The sequence below is a fragment of the Salvia splendens genome, chromosome 21 (assembly GCF_004379255.2).
Source record: "Salvia splendens isolate huo1 chromosome 21, SspV2, whole genome shotgun sequence".
Taxonomy (NCBI): Eukaryota; Viridiplantae; Streptophyta; class Magnoliopsida; order Lamiales; family Lamiaceae; genus Salvia; species Salvia splendens.
Window position 1 is genome coordinate 23,467,108 of NC_056052.1, and position 18,061 is coordinate 23,485,168.

An 18,061-nucleotide genomic window follows, 5' to 3' on the forward strand; every position below is an offset into this window, starting at 1 on the left:
CGTGCCGCTTATGAAGCATATGTCGCAGCGAATACCCCCGCCCCTCCTCCTCAACCAACTAGATCAACTCGTCGCTATATCCATCGTGACCGGAAGGGAGCTCACGAAAGGCTCGTTGCCGATTATTTTTCCGACCAGTCGCGATTTCTGGAAGATTACTTTAGGCGCCGTTTTCGCATGTCAAAGCGCTTGTTCATGCGTATTGTCAACACATTGTCCGCCCGTGTTGAATACTTCCAAACAGGTCCAGATGCAGCCGGCCGACAAAGTCTCTCGGCGTTGCAGAAGTGTACGTGTGCCATCCGACAACTCGCTACTGGGCAAACGGCCGACCTCTTCGACGAGTATTTGCATGTCGGTGAGTCCACTGGAATCCTTTGTCTTAAAATATTTTGCGAGGCATTCGTTCAGCTTTCGGTGATGAATTCCTTCGAGCACCCACCACCGATGATTGCCAACGATTGCTTCGTCTTCACGAAACAGCTCATGGTTTTCCCGGTATGCTTGGCAGCATTGACTGCATGCATTGGAGGTGGAAGAATTGCCCGACTGCTTGGAGGGGGCAACACTTAAGCGGCCACAAAGGCGGCAGCCCAACACTTATCCTTAAAGCGGTCGCCGACAACCGCCTATGGATTTGGCATGCATATTTCGGTGTTGCCGGATCCAACAACGGCTTGAACATGCTCTATTCTTCACCCCTCTTCAATGATGTGTTGAATGGTGTAGCACCGGCGATCGACTTCACCGTCAACGGAAATGTATACCACATGACTTACTATCTCGCCAATGGTATCTACCCAAGGTGGTCGACTTTCGTGAAGACGCTCAGCAACTCGCAAGACCCGAGACGGGTTCTTTTTGCACAGCATCAAGAGTCCGCGCGGAAAGACGTCGAAAGAGCCTTTGGGGTTCTTCAAGCCCGATTCAACATTGTGAAGGCCCCGTCTCGGCTGTGGTACGTGAAAAATATCACCGACATCATGTACACGTGTATTATCTTACACAACATGATTATAGCCGACGAAGGACCGAGGGCGGCTAACTTTTACGACGAGGATGAAGCCGGAAGCTCAAGCGCGAGGTCTCCCCCACGCCGAGGTGTGCATACGACGGTGGGTGAGAGGATCGAAACAAGGCACACAATGCGCGATACTCGAACCCACGTTGAGCTACAAGAAGACCTAATCAAACACATTTGAGCGAAATTCAGCCACGAGTAGTGGTTTTTTTTATTTTAGGAGTTGAATTATGTATTTTTATTGATTAGGAGTTTAATTATGTAATTTTTATTTTTTATAATTTTAATTATGTAAATTTTATTTTTTAGGATTTTAATTATGTACTTTTTAATTTTTAATGTATTTTGTAATATTATTCCGGGTATTTTTAATGTATTTTAATTTTGTGAAAATGTTTTTATTTAAATTAGATAATGGAATGGTGAGACCCTTGTGCTCGTCCTTGCGGAAGAGTACGGATGTGAGTGTTGTGCTCTTGCCTAAGAGCAGACAGAAAAAATGGGTTCGGGCCAACATCCATGCTCGTTGGCAAGAGCACGGATGTGAATGCTCTTACCACTCTCATTTATAAATCTTGTTATGAGTGGGTGGTTATCTTCTTTATGTCATTTCACTACGATAACTTATCCTTTTAAGAATATAAAATTTTGGATGCAATTACTAGCATTTAATTTTTTTTAATAACCATATTTTAAGACAAAAAAAACGTTCCTAAGTTGAGAGTAAAATATTTTAATCTTTTTTTCTTTTTTAAAACATTTCTATCTGTGTCCCATAATTTTAGTTGGGACACCAACAATAAGGGCACTTTATGAAATATTTTGGTATAATTAAACACATAAATTAGCGTTCTTAATAATATTAAAAAATATCCTTATCCGATCTTTTTGCTGTAGTGTTTTTTTCTTATTTTTCTCAACGGTTTCTCTAATTGATAATGGTTTTCTTTGATTTGTTCATTTGGCAATAATTCACTATTGCTTTATAGGAGTATCTTTATTTGTGGGTTGTTACTCTTTGTTTATTTTTTAGTGTTATTGATTGTTTGTACTTTCTTTCTTTCCTCAATTGAGTCATTTTTTCATTTTAGAAAATTCTTTCATATTTAAGTCATTTTTGTATATAGTAATAATAAATAATTTTTCCACTCTTACTTCACTCTCTCTTACTTTATGTTTTCTACTCTATTAACTTTCTACTCAATTCTCTCATTTTTTTTCTCTTACATTTTTATCTACCTACTTAACACACTAAATATCCATTTCTTAAATTTTGTACTGAAATGTTTCGCCTCATTATGTGGGGATGGAGAAAGTAGTATTTTTAATTTTTATTAAAAAAGGCAAAACTCATTAACTACTCTTTGCCATAATTTTTTAGAGGGAAATTCCCTTCGCTAATATTTTTCTCTTATTTCTAAGTAATCATAGTACATGTTTAGAAGTGTATTAGAACTCGCAAGGGATTGTTTTGACACAAATGAAATGCAGGTAGACTGTATATTTTGTGAATGAAAATTAAGAGGATAAAAGTTTATTTTTTGTTTTCATATTTATTGGAGTCAAAGAATTTTTAATTTTTTCATTCAGATGTTACAACTCTGTCCATTAAAAAAAAGTGTTACAATAAACCTCAGTACTATAACTATTGGTTATTAAGGAAAATGAAATTGAATGTACATACTATAATAAAGAAAGTTGACTTATAAGTGGGCATAAAAAATTGGAGATGGGGTACTTTAAAATAGAGAAAAAGTATATACCAAAATCTAAAATGCTTTATTCAAAAATCATTACAAAAAACAACGAATGATTTATAAAAAAATACGAAGAGATAAAATCACACTACTAAAATCTAAAATGCTTTATTCAAAAATCATTAAAAAGGTTTATAAAAAGATACGAAGAGATAAATATCACACACGCTGATCTTATCTATCAATCTTAGTAGTATTTATTTGACATGAGTGATTTCATAGCAATTTTAAAAAAAAGATAAATTTTAAATACCCACAAATCACATAGCACATGGCAAAACATTCATAAAGTCGAACTAAAAAGATTCACCCACAGAATACACAAAAATAAGAAATGGAGTACTAACAATTAGAATAAGATGTGATAGAATTAGTTATAGGACAAGTTGATTTAATATAGAATAAAAATAGAAAATAAACAAATAGTACTAGTATTACTTCATGCATCCGCTCCAAACACACAATTTAATCTTCATTTTGTGCATCTAAACACAATTCAATCTTCATTTTGTACATATTAAGTAAATATCATTGAAGGGTTTGAAAAGATAAAATTATCAAACCAAAATCTTTATAGATTAATGTTAACAGTTCATAAAAAAAACAAAATACAAATAATCTCTAGCAACATTAAATAGGGGTAGGGTGTATTAAGAAAAAATGAATTGAAAACATCTCTAAAAAGTACTATTACTATTAAAATCCAAAAAAAAGTTATAATCATTACAAAAATAATGGACGAGTCACGAGCATAAGAAAATATGAGCATATGAAATATAATAAATAATACAATACTTTATCCTTCCGTTCCAAAAATATAATTTTCTTTATTTTCCCACATAACTTATTAAGCAAATCCTATTATAGATGGATTTAAAAGATAAAATTACCCAAAATCTTTACTCTATCAAAAACAAAATACTGGTAATTAAGCAACTCTAAATAAAGGCGTATAAAGAGAAATGAAACTGAACGCACATCTAGATGAACAATGAAATATTTATAAAATTTTAAAAAATGTATAAAATAAAAATCTAAACCCAGAAATTTCACATCCAAATATCACTACAAAGAAGGTAATTCGAATAAGATGTACATAGAATAACATGTGAGAACTAGGGTTGGAACGGTACGATATACCGCGCCGAAATGACCATACCGCATACCGTACCGTATCGTGCGGTATGACCAAAAACCACACCTTCACCGTACAGCTTTTGTCGGTATACCGCGGTATACCGTGATTTCCGGTATATGCCGCAATTGCGGTATATACCGTATTTGCGGTATACCGTGTTATTTGCGGTATATACCGCAATTGCGGTATAACGCGGTATACCGCGGTATATACAAAATGCATACCTTTACCGTACATAAAACTGTCGGTTACCGAAAAGTACGGTATACCGAAAATTCGATATTTTTTCGGTGCGATAAGTGCGGTATACGGTATTTCGGTATATTTTTCCAGCTCTAGTGAGAACATAGATTAAAAATAGGAAATAATAAAAAAATAAATGGTACGGATTTGGGAAAATGCATCCCACAATATTTTTTGGTATTGAAGCGTTGTTTCCTCGCAACTCTAATCATAAATCATACCTCAGCTACACCAATTTTAGCTATTAGAGCATCTCCAGTGGTCGCCGATTTTTGGCGCTCGCCGAAATATTGCAGCCGGCGAGGGTACGCCGATTCCCGGGCGCTCGCCGATTGGCTCGCCGCTATTGCAGCCTCTCGATCGGCGAGCAACCGGCGAGCGAATTTATTTTTTTTTAATTTTCGAAACACTATATATACGCGATTTGCACTACATTTTTATTCGCACCACTTGTTTTAACAAGTACTCTCTCTATCTTAATTTCTGTACAAGATCAACAACAACGCGAAATGAGTAACGCGGGTGGTAGTAGTAGTGGTAGTGGTGGGGATGCTGAGGAGTACGAACGGCGTTTGAACGAACATTTGGATGCATATACGTCCCGAGAGATAGACCGGCTGCTACAACGGGCCTCGCAGCCGGCGGCAACCTCGACCTGTTGTCCACCGCCGAGCAGTGATTGACCGGGATCACGTAGCTGCACATCAGCGGCTATACGAAGACTACTTCGCACCGGAGCCGCGGTTTAACGCCAACCTTTTCAGGCGGCGTTTTAGGATGAGCACTGCCCTGTCTATGCGTATTGTCGACGCTTTGGAACGTTGATATCTGTGTTTCCGCTTCAGGCACGATGCGGCTGGCAGACCCGGCCACACACCTATTCAAAAGTGCACTGCGGCAATCAGGCAGCTGGCCTACGGAGGAGCGGCAGACATGTGGGACGAGTACCTCCACATCGGCGAGACGACTGCCCTTGAATGTATGAAGTATTTTTGTCAGGACGTGGTTGAAATATTCGGTGAGCAGTACCTTCGAAGCCCAACCCCCGAAGACTGCCAGGAGCTGATGCAGATGCACGGGGAGAAGCATGGGTTTCCGGGTATGTTAGGCAGCATAGATTGTATGCATTGAGAGTGGAAGAACTGCCCTGCTGCCTGGAAAGGGTTCTACACGACCGGCTACAAGGGAAAGAATCCCACGATGATCCTCGAGGCCGTAGCTGATTACCGGCTGTGGATTTGGCATGCGTATTTTGGGGTAGCCGGTTCGAACAACGACCTCAACGTCCTCAACTCGTCGCCCATTTTCAACGAGCAGTGCCAGGGCGTCGGTCCGGCCATCAGTTTTGTCGCCAATGGCAACCAACATGATATGGGCTACTACTTGGCGGATGGGATATACCCTAGGTGGCCCGTCTTTGTGAAGACGATCCTATGCGCATCAGATGAGAGGAAGGCCTACTTTGCGGCACGACAGGAGTCGGCGCGCAAGGACGTGGAGCGCGCATTTGCTGTGCTCCAGTCTCGATGGGCGGCAGTTAGGGGTCCAACGCGTTTGTGGCATATCGACTGCATTGCTGATATAATGTACGCCTGTATTATCATGCACAACATGATTGTCGAAGATGAAGGTGTACAACTGACTAGTTGGGCCAACGACGATAATGAAGCCGGTCCAAGCCACGGCGCGGCCGCCCCAAAGTACGAAGCGGGGTACCTCACGATGAAGCCGGCCGCCTCCAGGCACATGCCGACATGCGCCAAGTGGATGCTCATATTCGACTTCAAAAGGATTTAATTGAAGAGTTGTGGGCGCGGAGGACTGCACGACGATAGGTTTTTTTTTAATTATGTAATTTTGTTAAATTATGTATTTTTTTATTATGTAATTTTGTTAAATTATGTACCTTTTTTAATTTAAATGAAATTATCAAATTTTCCCGTATATGTGGCTTGAATTTAATTCCGTATTTTGTGTGATTGTTAATTATTTATTTTTAGTGCTAATGATGTGGCAAGGCTGTGACTGAGCTATTGCTTGTCCAGTTGCTTGTCCAGCTGATGTGGCAGGAGGAATTTAGTGCAGCTGATGTGGCATGACTGAGCTATGGCTGGGCTATTGCTTGTCTGCCGACCACTGTGGATGCTCTTATGGTCTAACACCATGTCCCTTTTTATTTTATTTCTAATTTTTTTTAAAAAAATATTTTTTCTATTTTAGCTCATCTCTCCTAAGCCTTTCTGCGTGTCCCTCTCACATGGCCTCCTCCCTCTCATCGCACACATGTACTATTTCATATTTTCATACATAAAATAGAAACTACCAAAACACAACACAAAAACCTCTTTTTCTCTCTCTAGCTGTATATATACCCACTCTCCCCCCCAACTTCTTCCCATCAACAACACTCAAACAAACATGGATCCCATCTCCCTATTCTTCTCTCTCCTCGCCGCCGCCGCCTTCTCCTTCTTCCTCCTCAAGCTCCTCCTCCCCTCCGTCCACCCCCTCCCCCCCGGCACCCTGGGCTGGCCCTACATCGGTGAAACCTTCCAACTCTACTCCCAAAACCCCAACACCTTCTTCTCCTCCAAAATCAAGAAGTGAGCCCCTTCACCCTCTCTCAACACCTTTCATCATTTCTATGCTAAAAAACACACAATTTACTAATAAAGATCCAATTTTTATTTCATTCCACTCTCTCTTCTTCACCATCACACACAAATTACTAATAAACATTCAATTTTTATTCAATTCCACTCTCTCTTCTTCACCATCACACACAAATTACTAATAAAGGTTCAATTTTTATGCAACAGGTATGGCGCCATATTCAAGAGCCACATACTAGGCTACCCCTGCGTGATGATCGGGAGCCCGGAGGCGACGAGGCAGGTGCTGGTGACGAATGCTCATCTCTTCAAGCCCACATTCCCAGCTAGCAAAGAGAGGATGCTGGGAAAGCAAGCCATCTTCTTCAGCACAGGCGACTACCACGCCAAGCTCAGGAAGCTCGTGCTCCGAGCCATCACCCCCGAGGCCATCAAGAACATCGTCTCCGATATCGAGTCCATCGCCGTCGACACCCTCCGCTCATTGGATGGAAACCTCATCACCACTTTCCAAGAAATGAAAACAGTGAGTGATTAATTGTAGTACTACTAAAAACAGAGTCCTCTGTTTTTGCTCTGTTTCTTGAATACATATTTCTGACTCCTCTGTTTTGCAGTATGCGTTCAATGTGGCATTGCTGTCGATTCTTGGAACGGAGGAAGCCAAGTACAGGGAGGATCTCAAGAGGTTTTATTACATCATCGAAAAAGGGTACAATTCGATGCCGATCAATCTCCCGGGGACGCTCTTCCACAAGGCCATGAAGGCAAGGAAGGAGCTGTCAAGAATCTTTGCAAAGATTCTGTCAGTGAGGAGAGGGACAAAGGAGCAATACACTGATCTCTTGGGATCATTCATGGAGGAATCCGAGGGGCTCTCCGATGAGCAGATCGCAGACAACATAATCGGGGTCATCTTTGCCGCTCGTGACACCACAGCCAGCATCATGACTTGGATTTTCAAGTATCTTGCAGAAAATCCAAGTGTGCTGCAAGCAGTCACTGTAAGAATCTTTCTAAAAAAATGGTCTCTCTTTTACATTCCAACTTGTCTGAAAACTGACAAAGATGGTATCTTTTTGTCACAGGAAGAGCAAGAAGCCATAATCAAGGCTAAGGAGGAAAGTGGTGAGGAGAAGGTTTTGAATTGGAATGACACAAAGAATATGCCTTTGACTTCAAGGGTCATTCAAGAAACACTTAGAGTTGCCTCTATTTTGAACTTCACTTTTAGAGAAGCTGTGGAAGATGTTGAATTTAATGGTGAGTTAGTTATTTAGTTAGTTAGAAATTAGAATGAGACTCAACTATTGAAATTATTTTTACTGAGATCAAATTATATTTTTGACAGGATATCTGATTCCAAAAGGGTGGAAGGTGCTGCCACTTTTCAGAAACATCCACCACAATCCAGAAAATTTCCCTGAGCCAGAGAAGTTTGATCCTTCAAGATTTGAGGTAAACATTGAGGCCCACAAGCTGTTCATTCATGTAAAAAAGATATTTGTTTCAAGGTTGCATTTTTTTTAATATTTTCACTGAAAAAGAGTATTTTGTGTTGATATGCAGGCTCCTGTGAAGCCCAATACATTCATCCCATTTGGCAGTGGGGTCCACTCATGCCCAGGGAATGAGCTTGCCAAGCTGGAGATCCTGGTTTTATTACATCATCTCACCACAAAATACAGGTAAGGTTGAAGTTAAAACAACATCAATTCTTACTACAGTTTTAAACAAAATTCAGTGTTGTATCCTAAAATAGTAGTATGGGAGTGAGGTGATAAGATTTTGTTGAAATTTTTGCAGGTATTCTATGATTGCCCCACAGAATGGAGTTCAGTATGGACCATTCCCTCTTCCCCAGAATGGTCTGCCAATCAAAATATCTCTCAAGAAATGAGTCCAAATGCAAAGCATGTTTCCTGCCAAGTGGGAGACTAGTAATAAAGAGACATCATATTTTTCTGTTGCCTTTGATCAAGAAATGAAGGCAGCCCACAGTTATAGAGAATTGTAGATAAAGAATTTCAAGAAACTGAGAAAAATATTTATTCACATTTCTTCTACAGGGATAATAATAATTATAATAAGTAGCTATATAGCTAGACAAATTCTTTGTATTTTAGCCCTTTTGCTATCCGAAGAAGTCCGCAAGGCAATCAATGAAAATCTTTAGTCTCAGTTTTGGCAAACCTCAAATTCTTGATTTCATGTGTTTATATTATTTGTTGGGATCTATATACTTCAACATGTTAGAATTGTTTGCATGACTAAGTTGAAAATCAAAGTAAACCGCTTTTGATTAGATGTTCAAAGATTGAAATGTTGCAGACATTGTGCTTGAGTCGCAATTGACAGCATAACTATGGCCACTTCAAATTCAACACATGACCAAATACCAAAACACTAAATTGAATATAGGACATAATGTCATGTCATATCCAGCTTGGATCCATCACTATTGTGAAATATGGGACTGGATATACCACATATACGTGTATTTAAAATGTTCCATTCTTCTCCACAGAAATTAAGAAAAATGAAGAAATATTCCATACTATACAATTATATAATTTACTTATCATCTGTGGCAGTATCTTAGAAAATAATCATATAGGACTTAATATAGAATTCAGTTTTTATTAGATAATACTAGTAACATATAGATATTGTGTGTATGTTCTGGAATAACATTAACTTCAATTTGGAGTCTAGCAAAATTCATACTGTTTTTATGTAACGTAATATAAGCAATAAACACCACTCTAAATTGCAAGGATGGTCTAACTACGGGAAGGATCCCCTGCCGTGCACAGCAGGGCTGTGTTTCAAAACACAGCACTTTATGAATGAAACGCATGTATGCTTCCTTTTATCCTTTTTCTTTTTCCTTTTCTTTTATTTAATTGTGTGGGTAGGAAATGGCACATGCACAGCAAAGGATCCATTTCCGTCTAATTATGCCCTACTCTCGGCAGGAAACACTAAGGCTACCATACGATCTAAAAAAAAAATTTGGAAGAAGACATCAAACAAATCATTTTGAGATTTTTTTTTGGTCTAATGTGTGAAATAACAATTTTAACTCTCATTAATGTTAAAAGGAAAACCTCATTCTCCATTCGTTCTCCCTCGTTCGTTTACTTCGATTTCATCGCCTCCAAAATTAGATCCACCATTGCTCATCATAGATTTTGACTGCTCTTTTCTTAGGGTTGTGGCTGAGTTCACTACGTATGTTTAACGTTCTCAAATTTGTAATGGTCGACTCCGTTCATACGGAGAGGAAAAGATTGCAGTCTGTTTGAAAATGATCGAGTTATACTCTTGTTCGTCCCAAACAAATACACCATATTCATGTTCACCACACATCTTTTGATTTAATCACCAGAAGATCTTTACAATGCTCTCAATCTGATTGATTGTTTGACTATGATCATATGTAAGAACGTCAAACTCCCAAATCTTCATTGATTAAAGAAAATGAAAAGTAAACTTAATCAAAGATATATCGAACGCCGTTTGTCACAATCTCCACGAAGTCGTATGTAGGCAGCAACAAGAGCTCTTCCAAGTGTCTGCTTCTGTCATCAATGTCAAAACATGTATTTAGTATGATCTGCGAGAATTCAATTTTGATTTTCTCTTCCTACTCAAGCTTAACTAATTCAAATAATTTAGAGTTGACCACACTATCAAATAAAAAAACAAGAGTTTGTTTCAGAAACCATCACCTGCCAAACCACAACTTTTTTTATTATCTCATCAGAAACTTACATACACCAAAGATGGTAGCACTGATTCTGACCCTAATAAAAAAACCTAAATAAAAGCTGGCATCGAGATGGTACAATGACTTTGCATAACAAAACCCAGAATAATAATAAAAATCCAATCATCCTAAGTTTTTATCTTCATGTTAAACAAGTGATGAGATCAGACAAAAAGGACAGGTCAAATGCTGGCATTTAATGATGCTGTAAAGAAGGCTAAGAACTTAAGCGACTATACAATAGTTATTCAAAAAGTCAACCGCCATGAATACTGCTAAAAGTATATGAATAAAATATTAATGTGATAAACATTTGTATAAACAAACATATGTACTGCCAGGCTTTCATATTCTCTTGTACTAGTCAGCTAGATTCATGGGTATACGGACAAGGAATGGACAATAAGCTTACGTTTCGTGATAAACTAGTGTATCTGGAAACTCACACATTTAACCAACTCATAAGCTACTTGGTAAGAAGATAAAGGTAACTACAATGGTGGGATCCTTAGATGATCCATGCGTCGTATGTTTGGATCATCGTTTCTCAATCATGCAATGTGAGTGTTACGGTATGATATGATTGAGGTGTTCAAGAGGGTGACTACTTCTGGTCATGACATAAGAGGATGAGTTGCTAATAACTAAATGTTTCATGGGGTAGGTGTGGATTTGGTGTTGTGGCTGCATCTAAGAGGATTCAAGTCAAATATTTTTTTAGGCTATCTATATCATGCATGGTAATGCACTGGTGATACAGAAGGAAGATTAAAATTGTGTATTTCGTGTTTTTTTATTTGGTCAACGGCTAACAGATTGCATAATTTCATTATGGAGTTCAGCTCTCAGGAAAAAAGTCACACAAATATTTAAAAGCAGAGTTCGAGAAGATTTAAAGAAACTTTTGAGCTGATCTAAGAGGCAAGATAGGAAATTAGACTAGATAATCTGTAACACTCGAAAGTTTTGCGAGAAAGTAAAAGCCAGTAAAGAAGTTGATCATATAAAGTACTAATGAGAGTAATATAAACTTATGGATTTTCCAAACCAAATCAGGTATTAACCTCCTGGGCACCACTACTTGTGGATAGTGAAGCATAATCCTGAAACAAAGATCTAGTGATCTATTTGTTGGCCTAAAGAAAAGGTCTAAGTAGAATACTATACGAACCTTCAGAAATATGTCCATTGCATTCACATGTTGATAGGCTAAGTCTGGTAGCCAGTCAAATAGTTCAGGTTGTTGTTCTTTAACTGTGGAATTGAAAAACTCATTAGTTGGTGCCATTAAAATCATGCATGTAGATTGCAAAATAAAAGATCTACTGAAATCAAACCTCATTTACAAGATTTTCAGCTCCTGAGAAGTCTTGCTTTTCTTTCTTGAGTTGTTCAACACGTGCTTTCATTTCACATTTCTTTTTTTCTGCCTGATTAAAATAATTAGGAAGGGTAAAATAAGCAATAAAGTTCTCCATAAAACTGATCGGAAAATATAGAAAACAAAAGGAATGCATCTCTTATCTAAAGGAGGGTTATAAGACAGAAAAAAAAAAAAAAAAAAAAAAAAAAAAAAAAAGTTTTCTTGGTGCCAGGAAGAAGTAAAATTTTTAATCACAATTGGTCATGAACTAACTGTCAAACAGAATAATAGGAAGGCGACATACAACAGTTAACAGATGAATAATTGGAAGACATTGAAGAGAGTAATCAAGGAAATAACGCAAGATACAGTTATTTCATATCTTCCCCAATCTTACAGCGAAGAAGACAAAGTTGATAAAGTCTGGTCTACTCTAGTGAAAGCAGTTAACTTTTATATGCTTCACACCATCAGTGTTACCTCTGTTACTCTGTATACTACCAAATGAAGACAAATGAATGCATCGATCAGCTATAGACAAACTAAATTAATCTATGCTATTTGGATCAACTGTTAGATACTTCTATGTTTCAAATCATTAGCTCCATAATCCACATTCATTAAGCACACTTGTCACTGATTGCAATTTACAACTTGAGAAATCCCAAACTAACATATTTTAGCATCTGTAGAATATACATTCTGGACAATTGTAACTTAAGCTACTAATTCTAATCACGCTTGTCTATTCAGTTTATATAAGTATTGAAATCTTGTCCTCTGAGCTCACCTTTTCCAATAGTCCCTTCAAATGATTGACCTCATTTTTCTTTGCTTCCAAAAGTTTTTTAGCCGTTTCTTCTACATTACTCCTGCAAGTATTCAGTCATTATTGTCTATTAACAAAACATGTTTAACAAAAAATTAGAAAGTCTAACAAGACATGAATTTCTACCATTGATTTTTGCATGGAGAAAAGTTAGCTAGAAATATAGACAGCAAAATTTATGAGCTTTATGACTGCTAAAAGAATTACCGGATAATATATACATGTAGCCATGTATGTTAGCAACTAATTTTGTAGGAGAAGGTCGTTTACAAAGTTAATAACTGATATAGGGGCATACTTCTTAGAATGTAGAGGATCCAGAGTCTGTTCTTCCACTAGCTCTTCTACAGTATCAAGAATTTCTCCTGCCTACAGTAAAACATAAGAAGTTTCAGAAAACCTATCACGCATAGCTAAATATAAACTTATTTCTAGAACATTGGGCCAATACCTGTGTCCCGACAAATATTGACTCAAATTGTTCCTGCAAGATAAGAGATATGGGTTAATTCTTTTTTAGTTCTAGGGTGTTTTTTACATTCCATAAGTGTACTGGGCTTTTTTTAAATTCCGGCTTTGGGAGAGACGAGTGATCCACATGCGTCGCCCGTTAATGAAACGAATGACCGTGATGCGTTTTAGTGTAAGACGCATGACATTAATGCGTCTTTCAATTTTTTTATTTTAATTGAACGATGCATGACGCACATGTGTCTTAGGGTAAAACGCATGACACACATGCGTCTTCTCTGGAATCCTCCAAAAACATTGTCTTCGTCTTCGAAAGGGCTTCGCGTGAGTATCTTGCACGCCCCCATCGGAGTAAGGATGAGAGAGTTATGGCCATTATATGAAAGTCGCGCATTGAAGCGCAGATGACTCCAAAAGACATGTCCTCGTCATTGGTCGATGAATATCCTTGGTGGGGTTGATCAAATGATGCGAAATTATTCGTAACAAGCATTAAATGATGCAAAAAAGTCATTCTTATTTAATGCTTGTTACGAAATAATTTCCCTAAGACGCATGTGCGTCATGCGTCGTTCAATTAAAATAAAAAAAAAATTGAAAGACGCATTAAGGTCATGCGTCTTACACTAAAACGCTTCACAGTCATGCGTTTCATTAACGGGCGACGCATGTGGGTCATGCGTCTCTCCCAAAGCCGGAATTAAAAAAAATCCTAATACACTTATGGAATGTAAAAAACACCCTAGAACTAAAAAAGAATTAACCCTAAGAGATATATAAGCTAATCTCGATATTGATGATTATTTCAAATAAGTCAGAATACATTTCTCTCTAATGAAAATGTAAATTTGTTGATAAAGCCGATTAAGTACAACATTAAGAATACAAGCAGCAGTTTATCCACTGGACAAGGAAACTGGGAAAATAATCTTTGCAAGATTTGAGTCTCATACCATAAATTTCACCATAACGGAATGCAAACAGGACAATCATGCAGCACTCACCGAAGAAGTAGTATTACGTATCACATTTAAGATTAGAGAACCGCATGAGAGAGAGAATAATGAAGAAAAAAACATACAGACATAAACTGAAACATGGGTGGCAGGTAAAAACTCAAAACGATAACAGAATTAAACAGCTGGAAACTATTAGAGAGTATAAACTAAAGATAAAGAGACAAATATGTTTATTGAGGAATTTTAGTTCATATAGTTAGATTAAAAATCCATTAATTTGTACTCCAGCATGCTTGTGTGAAAGCAACAGTACTCCACAAGGATGTTCCTAAGCACAGCCATCAATTGTTTTAGTCATCAAAACAATTCAGTTTTTCATAGTTACTAGTTAGTATAAGAGAAGCCTCAGTTTCTAAATGAATGAGGAGACAAACAAATATTTATGCTTCATACCTCAATATCTTGATGCAACGAAGAGACAACCTGAAGTATATTAAAGCAAAAAAGTAGTGGCGGTTAATATTTTCATGAAGTAAGAGATTGACATAAACCTTTAAAAACTAAAATGTACACATGAATGGCAAAATAAATAAATAATAGTGCATGAGATTCACGGTAATGGCCAAATACACATTTTTGTGTTGGATACCTAATAAGCTTGCAACATAATGTAGATGCACTACCCTAGCCGAGAGATCATTTTCTGAATAACTACCAAGTAGTGGCAAGTATGCAACAGTGTGTAGATAAAGCATTGTTAATCTCTATGTAACCTATTGTCCCCCCCCCCCACTCCCCCCCACTTATAAATATATTGCTTAGTTTATGCTTTTATTGATGAACTTTTTGAATTAATGTAATTCTATATTGAAACGCCAGCTTCCATATGGATCCTACAGATTGAACATGAGCCAATCATAATTCATGGAAATGTAGGTATTCCAGCTCTTACGAATTTAAAAAGAGAGCACATTATTTCATTTTTTTTCTTTTTCTTAATTGAAGCATAAAAAATCAAACTAAAAACAAGCAAATAAATGCTCCCCCGTGCTATGCATTTTCAGGCAATTCTACATGGGTGCATACCAAAGAATATGAGAAAATATCAAAAGCAAGAGGCATATTTCATCACCAAATGAGCTTAAGATGCATTCTTCTATCGCTCTTTTTGAGACGATAAAATTAAGATTTTAAGCCCGCAGCATGAATTTTCTAAATTAGACCTCACATACCACAGAATTATTAAAATAAAATTAAAAGGAGAGAGAGTGGAACACTGAATAAATACCTGAGCAAAGAGCTGATGGAGGCGATCCTGCTCAGATGCAGTAAAACTCGGAAAAGCTTTACGGAATTCCTTAATGGCGTGAAATACAAAATTAATTACAATAAAAGAAATTGGACGATGTGAATAAACTACAGCACCGTCAACGCTGCGAATTTTAAAATCAATTACGACGAGAACCATAAACCCTCACCTCGAATGAGCAGGCAGTAAACAAGGAGCGCAAGCTGCGATCGAATGATTTCTTCAAATTCGTTTGCCTTAATCCAGGAACAGATCCGCTATTTTCCATTCTAATCCTTATCTGCTTTACCCCTTTCTAGAAATTGAAATTGAAATTGAAATTGAAATTGAACTGCTACTGTCAGAGTCGTAGTGTTGGTTTCAGACTTTCAGCGTGATAGAAAGCGAGAGTGGAAAAGAGGCGGGAAACGAGCCTATAATAAGGGCATCCGCATCCCAAAGACACCTTCGGCCACGTCATACGGACTTCCCACTGCGGATGTCACGTCATACGGACATCCCATCGCACAGTGGCGGACATCCCGACGGACATCCCACATTAATAAAAATTCACAAATTCACAAATTAAACAATTTACGAATTTAAACAATTTACGAAATTAAAAATTCGACGCAAATACGGAGATTTTACAACCACTTTATTAAAAAAAAGATACATAATTATAAAAAAACATACATAGTAATTAAAAAAAATTACATAGATAAAAAAACCGCTGGCTCACTCTTCGGATTCCCCGCCGCCAGTACCCACTTCGTCGTCGCCGCCGCCACCCCCCTCGTCGCCACTCCCCGACATGTCTCCGAACCCCAAATCGCGCAGCATACTGTTGATGAGGGGTTTAAGCGACCGCTTGTAATGGGGGTCGGTCGATTGGCGCCATTCAACTATCGCACGTAACTAGATTTCATGTGTTGCGATGCGGGCGAATGAGGGGTTCTCGGGATTGTTTTGGGTGGGCACTGCCGATTGGGCCCTCGGTAGATCTGTTGGCGCTTCGCCTCGCAGTCCGCACCGCCGCCTTTTGCCCAACCGGGCGACGGCGGCGGTTCGATGATATGGGTGTCGGGAATTTTGTCTCGGCAGGGGGAGTTCGTGGGAACCAGCACTGCTACTGTACTCCCGGGAGGCAATAATCTCCGTCCGCTTCGGCCAGCCAGATTCAACGCCCGCAGTGAACTTGGGCGAAGACTGCACCACAAGATAGACCTCCCAATATTTGAATTCCCCGAACCCCTTTTCACTGTCGGGGAACTGCTGGTGCATCAGAAGCTTCACATCCTCGGAAGACATGCCGCTGGTTGCCGAGCGGAGGTTGTTTGTGTAAATGCCGGCAAATCGGCTGAGCTGCCTCCTCAGCCGCTCCCACTGTTTCCGGCATTGCTCTCCGTTGTGAGACTTCCCCCCTGGCGGTTTGAACTGGAGGTAGCTTTGGCTAATGCGCCACCACATCCTGTCGATGTGCTGGTTCCCCCTGACGTAGGGATCCTCCACTACACTGATCCACGCCTTCGACAGCGCAACACACTCCTCCATGCTCCAGACGGTCCTCTTGTTCCCGCTGGACCCCTCTCCCGCCTCACCATCGTACATCGGGATGGGCGAGGTATTGCCCCATCCCCTGCCCCTCACTCTCCCTGTTCTCCCCCTCCTCCCTATCGCCGTTGGTGCGTCTGTGGGAGAATCCCGGATCGGAGCCCCAACTCCTCCATCGAGAACGTGTCGATGCCAGTGAACTGAGTCTCGAGAGGAGTACTCGGGAGGTTTCCATCGACAGTAAATCCATATAGGGCCGGTAGACGTCGTCCACCGGTGATTGGGGGACCCTCTGCCTACGCCCCCCGCATCCGCCGGCGACCCCTGCATCATCCCTGGCATCATCATACCGGGCATCTGGGGCATCATCCCCGGCATTACAGGCATCATTCCCGACATTCTGGGTATCATCCCTAGCATTTGGGGCATTCCGGCACTCGCCCCGGGCATCTGGGACATTTGGGGCATATCATACTATACCACTGCAGGTACATGTTGTAGTACCAGGGTACTATCCCCGCCGCCATTTGAGGTTGGGGCATCATCCCCGGCATTTGGGGCATCGCGGCGGACACCGGCATACTCCCGTCGCCAGGAAAATAAGGCGACTGTGACTCGCTCGTAGCGGGGGAATCGCTATCGTGATGCTCCATTATTTTTCGAAAGAAAAGTATTTAGAGAGAAATACTCGTTAATACAAGTGGTGCGAATGAAATGAAGTGCAACGAGACTTATTTATAGTTTTTTTAAAAAAATTTAATGCAATAATTGGGACGTCCGCGCTGATGTCCGTGAGAGTCAACGCAATGGCGGACGTCCGCGACGGACATCAGCGGAAGGCCGCGGAACTGCGGTGTCCGCAGCGGATGTCCTTATCCGCGTCACATGCACACAATGGTGGACGTCCGACACGCCGGTCTGACCTCCGCCACTGCGGATGCTCTAAAAAGGCCAAAAAATTTAAACCTATTTATTTTCAGTTAAATTAAACAATAAAATAATAAAATTACTAAAAATAGTAAAACAAAATTAATTACTATAATAAAAAAATTGC

At 39.4% G+C, this 18,061-nt stretch overlaps 2 protein-coding genes across 2 annotated transcripts; one reads left to right on the forward strand and one right to left on the reverse strand.

The window, feature by feature from the left end:
* The first annotated feature begins 6,548 nt into the window (after positions 1-6,548).
* Positions 6,549-8,958, forward strand: LOC121785506 (abscisic acid 8'-hydroxylase CYP707A2-like). The gene is made up of 7 exons (XM_042183957.1): positions 6,549-6,762; positions 6,979-7,297; positions 7,389-7,775; positions 7,860-8,034; positions 8,123-8,229; positions 8,341-8,459; positions 8,578-8,958. Exons 1-7 carry the CDS (start codon positions 6,578-6,580, stop codon positions 8,669-8,671), a joined length of 1,386 nt encoding a protein of 461 aa, XP_042039891.1. The 5' UTR covers positions 6,549-6,577; the 3' UTR covers positions 8,672-8,958.
* A 1,167-nt stretch (positions 8,959-10,125) lies between these two features.
* LOC121783966 lies at positions 10,126-15,846 on the reverse strand. Its single transcript, XM_042182151.1, has 9 exons — positions 15,644-15,846; positions 15,454-15,522; positions 14,619-14,648; positions 13,187-13,219; positions 13,034-13,104; positions 12,697-12,778; positions 11,881-11,973; positions 11,715-11,797; positions 10,126-10,355 (listed from the first exon to the last, which is right to left on the reverse strand). Exons 1-8 carry the CDS (start codon positions 15,740-15,742, stop codon positions 11,753-11,755), a joined length of 522 nt encoding a protein of 173 aa, XP_042038085.1. The 5' UTR covers positions 15,743-15,846; the 3' UTR covers positions 10,126-10,355; positions 11,715-11,752.
* Between the last annotated feature and the right edge of the window lie 2,215 nt (positions 15,847-18,061).

Coding starts and splice junctions, on each gene's coding strand:
- LOC121783966 (XM_042182151.1), bottom strand. CDS start 15,742: ATGGAAAATAGCGGATCTGTTCCTGGATTAAGGCAAACGAATTTGAAG. Junction 12,779..13,033: donor GATCCTCTACATTCTAAGAA/GTATGCCCCTAT, acceptor GAATACTTGCAG/GAGTAATGTAGAAGAAACGG. Junction 11,974..12,696: donor TGAAGGGACTATTGGAAAAG/GTGAGCTCAGAG, acceptor TATTTTAATCAG/GCAGAAAAAAAGAAATGTGA.
- LOC121785506 (XM_042183957.1), top strand. CDS start 6,578: ATGGATCCCATCTCCCTATTCTTCTCTCTCCTCGCCGCCGCCGCCTTC. Junction 6,763..6,978: donor TTCTCCTCCAAAATCAAGAA/GTGAGCCCCTTC, acceptor TTTATGCAACAG/GTATGGCGCCATATTCAAGA. Junction 7,298..7,388: donor CTTTCCAAGAAATGAAAACA/GTGAGTGATTAA, acceptor TCTGTTTTGCAG/TATGCGTTCAATGTGGCATT.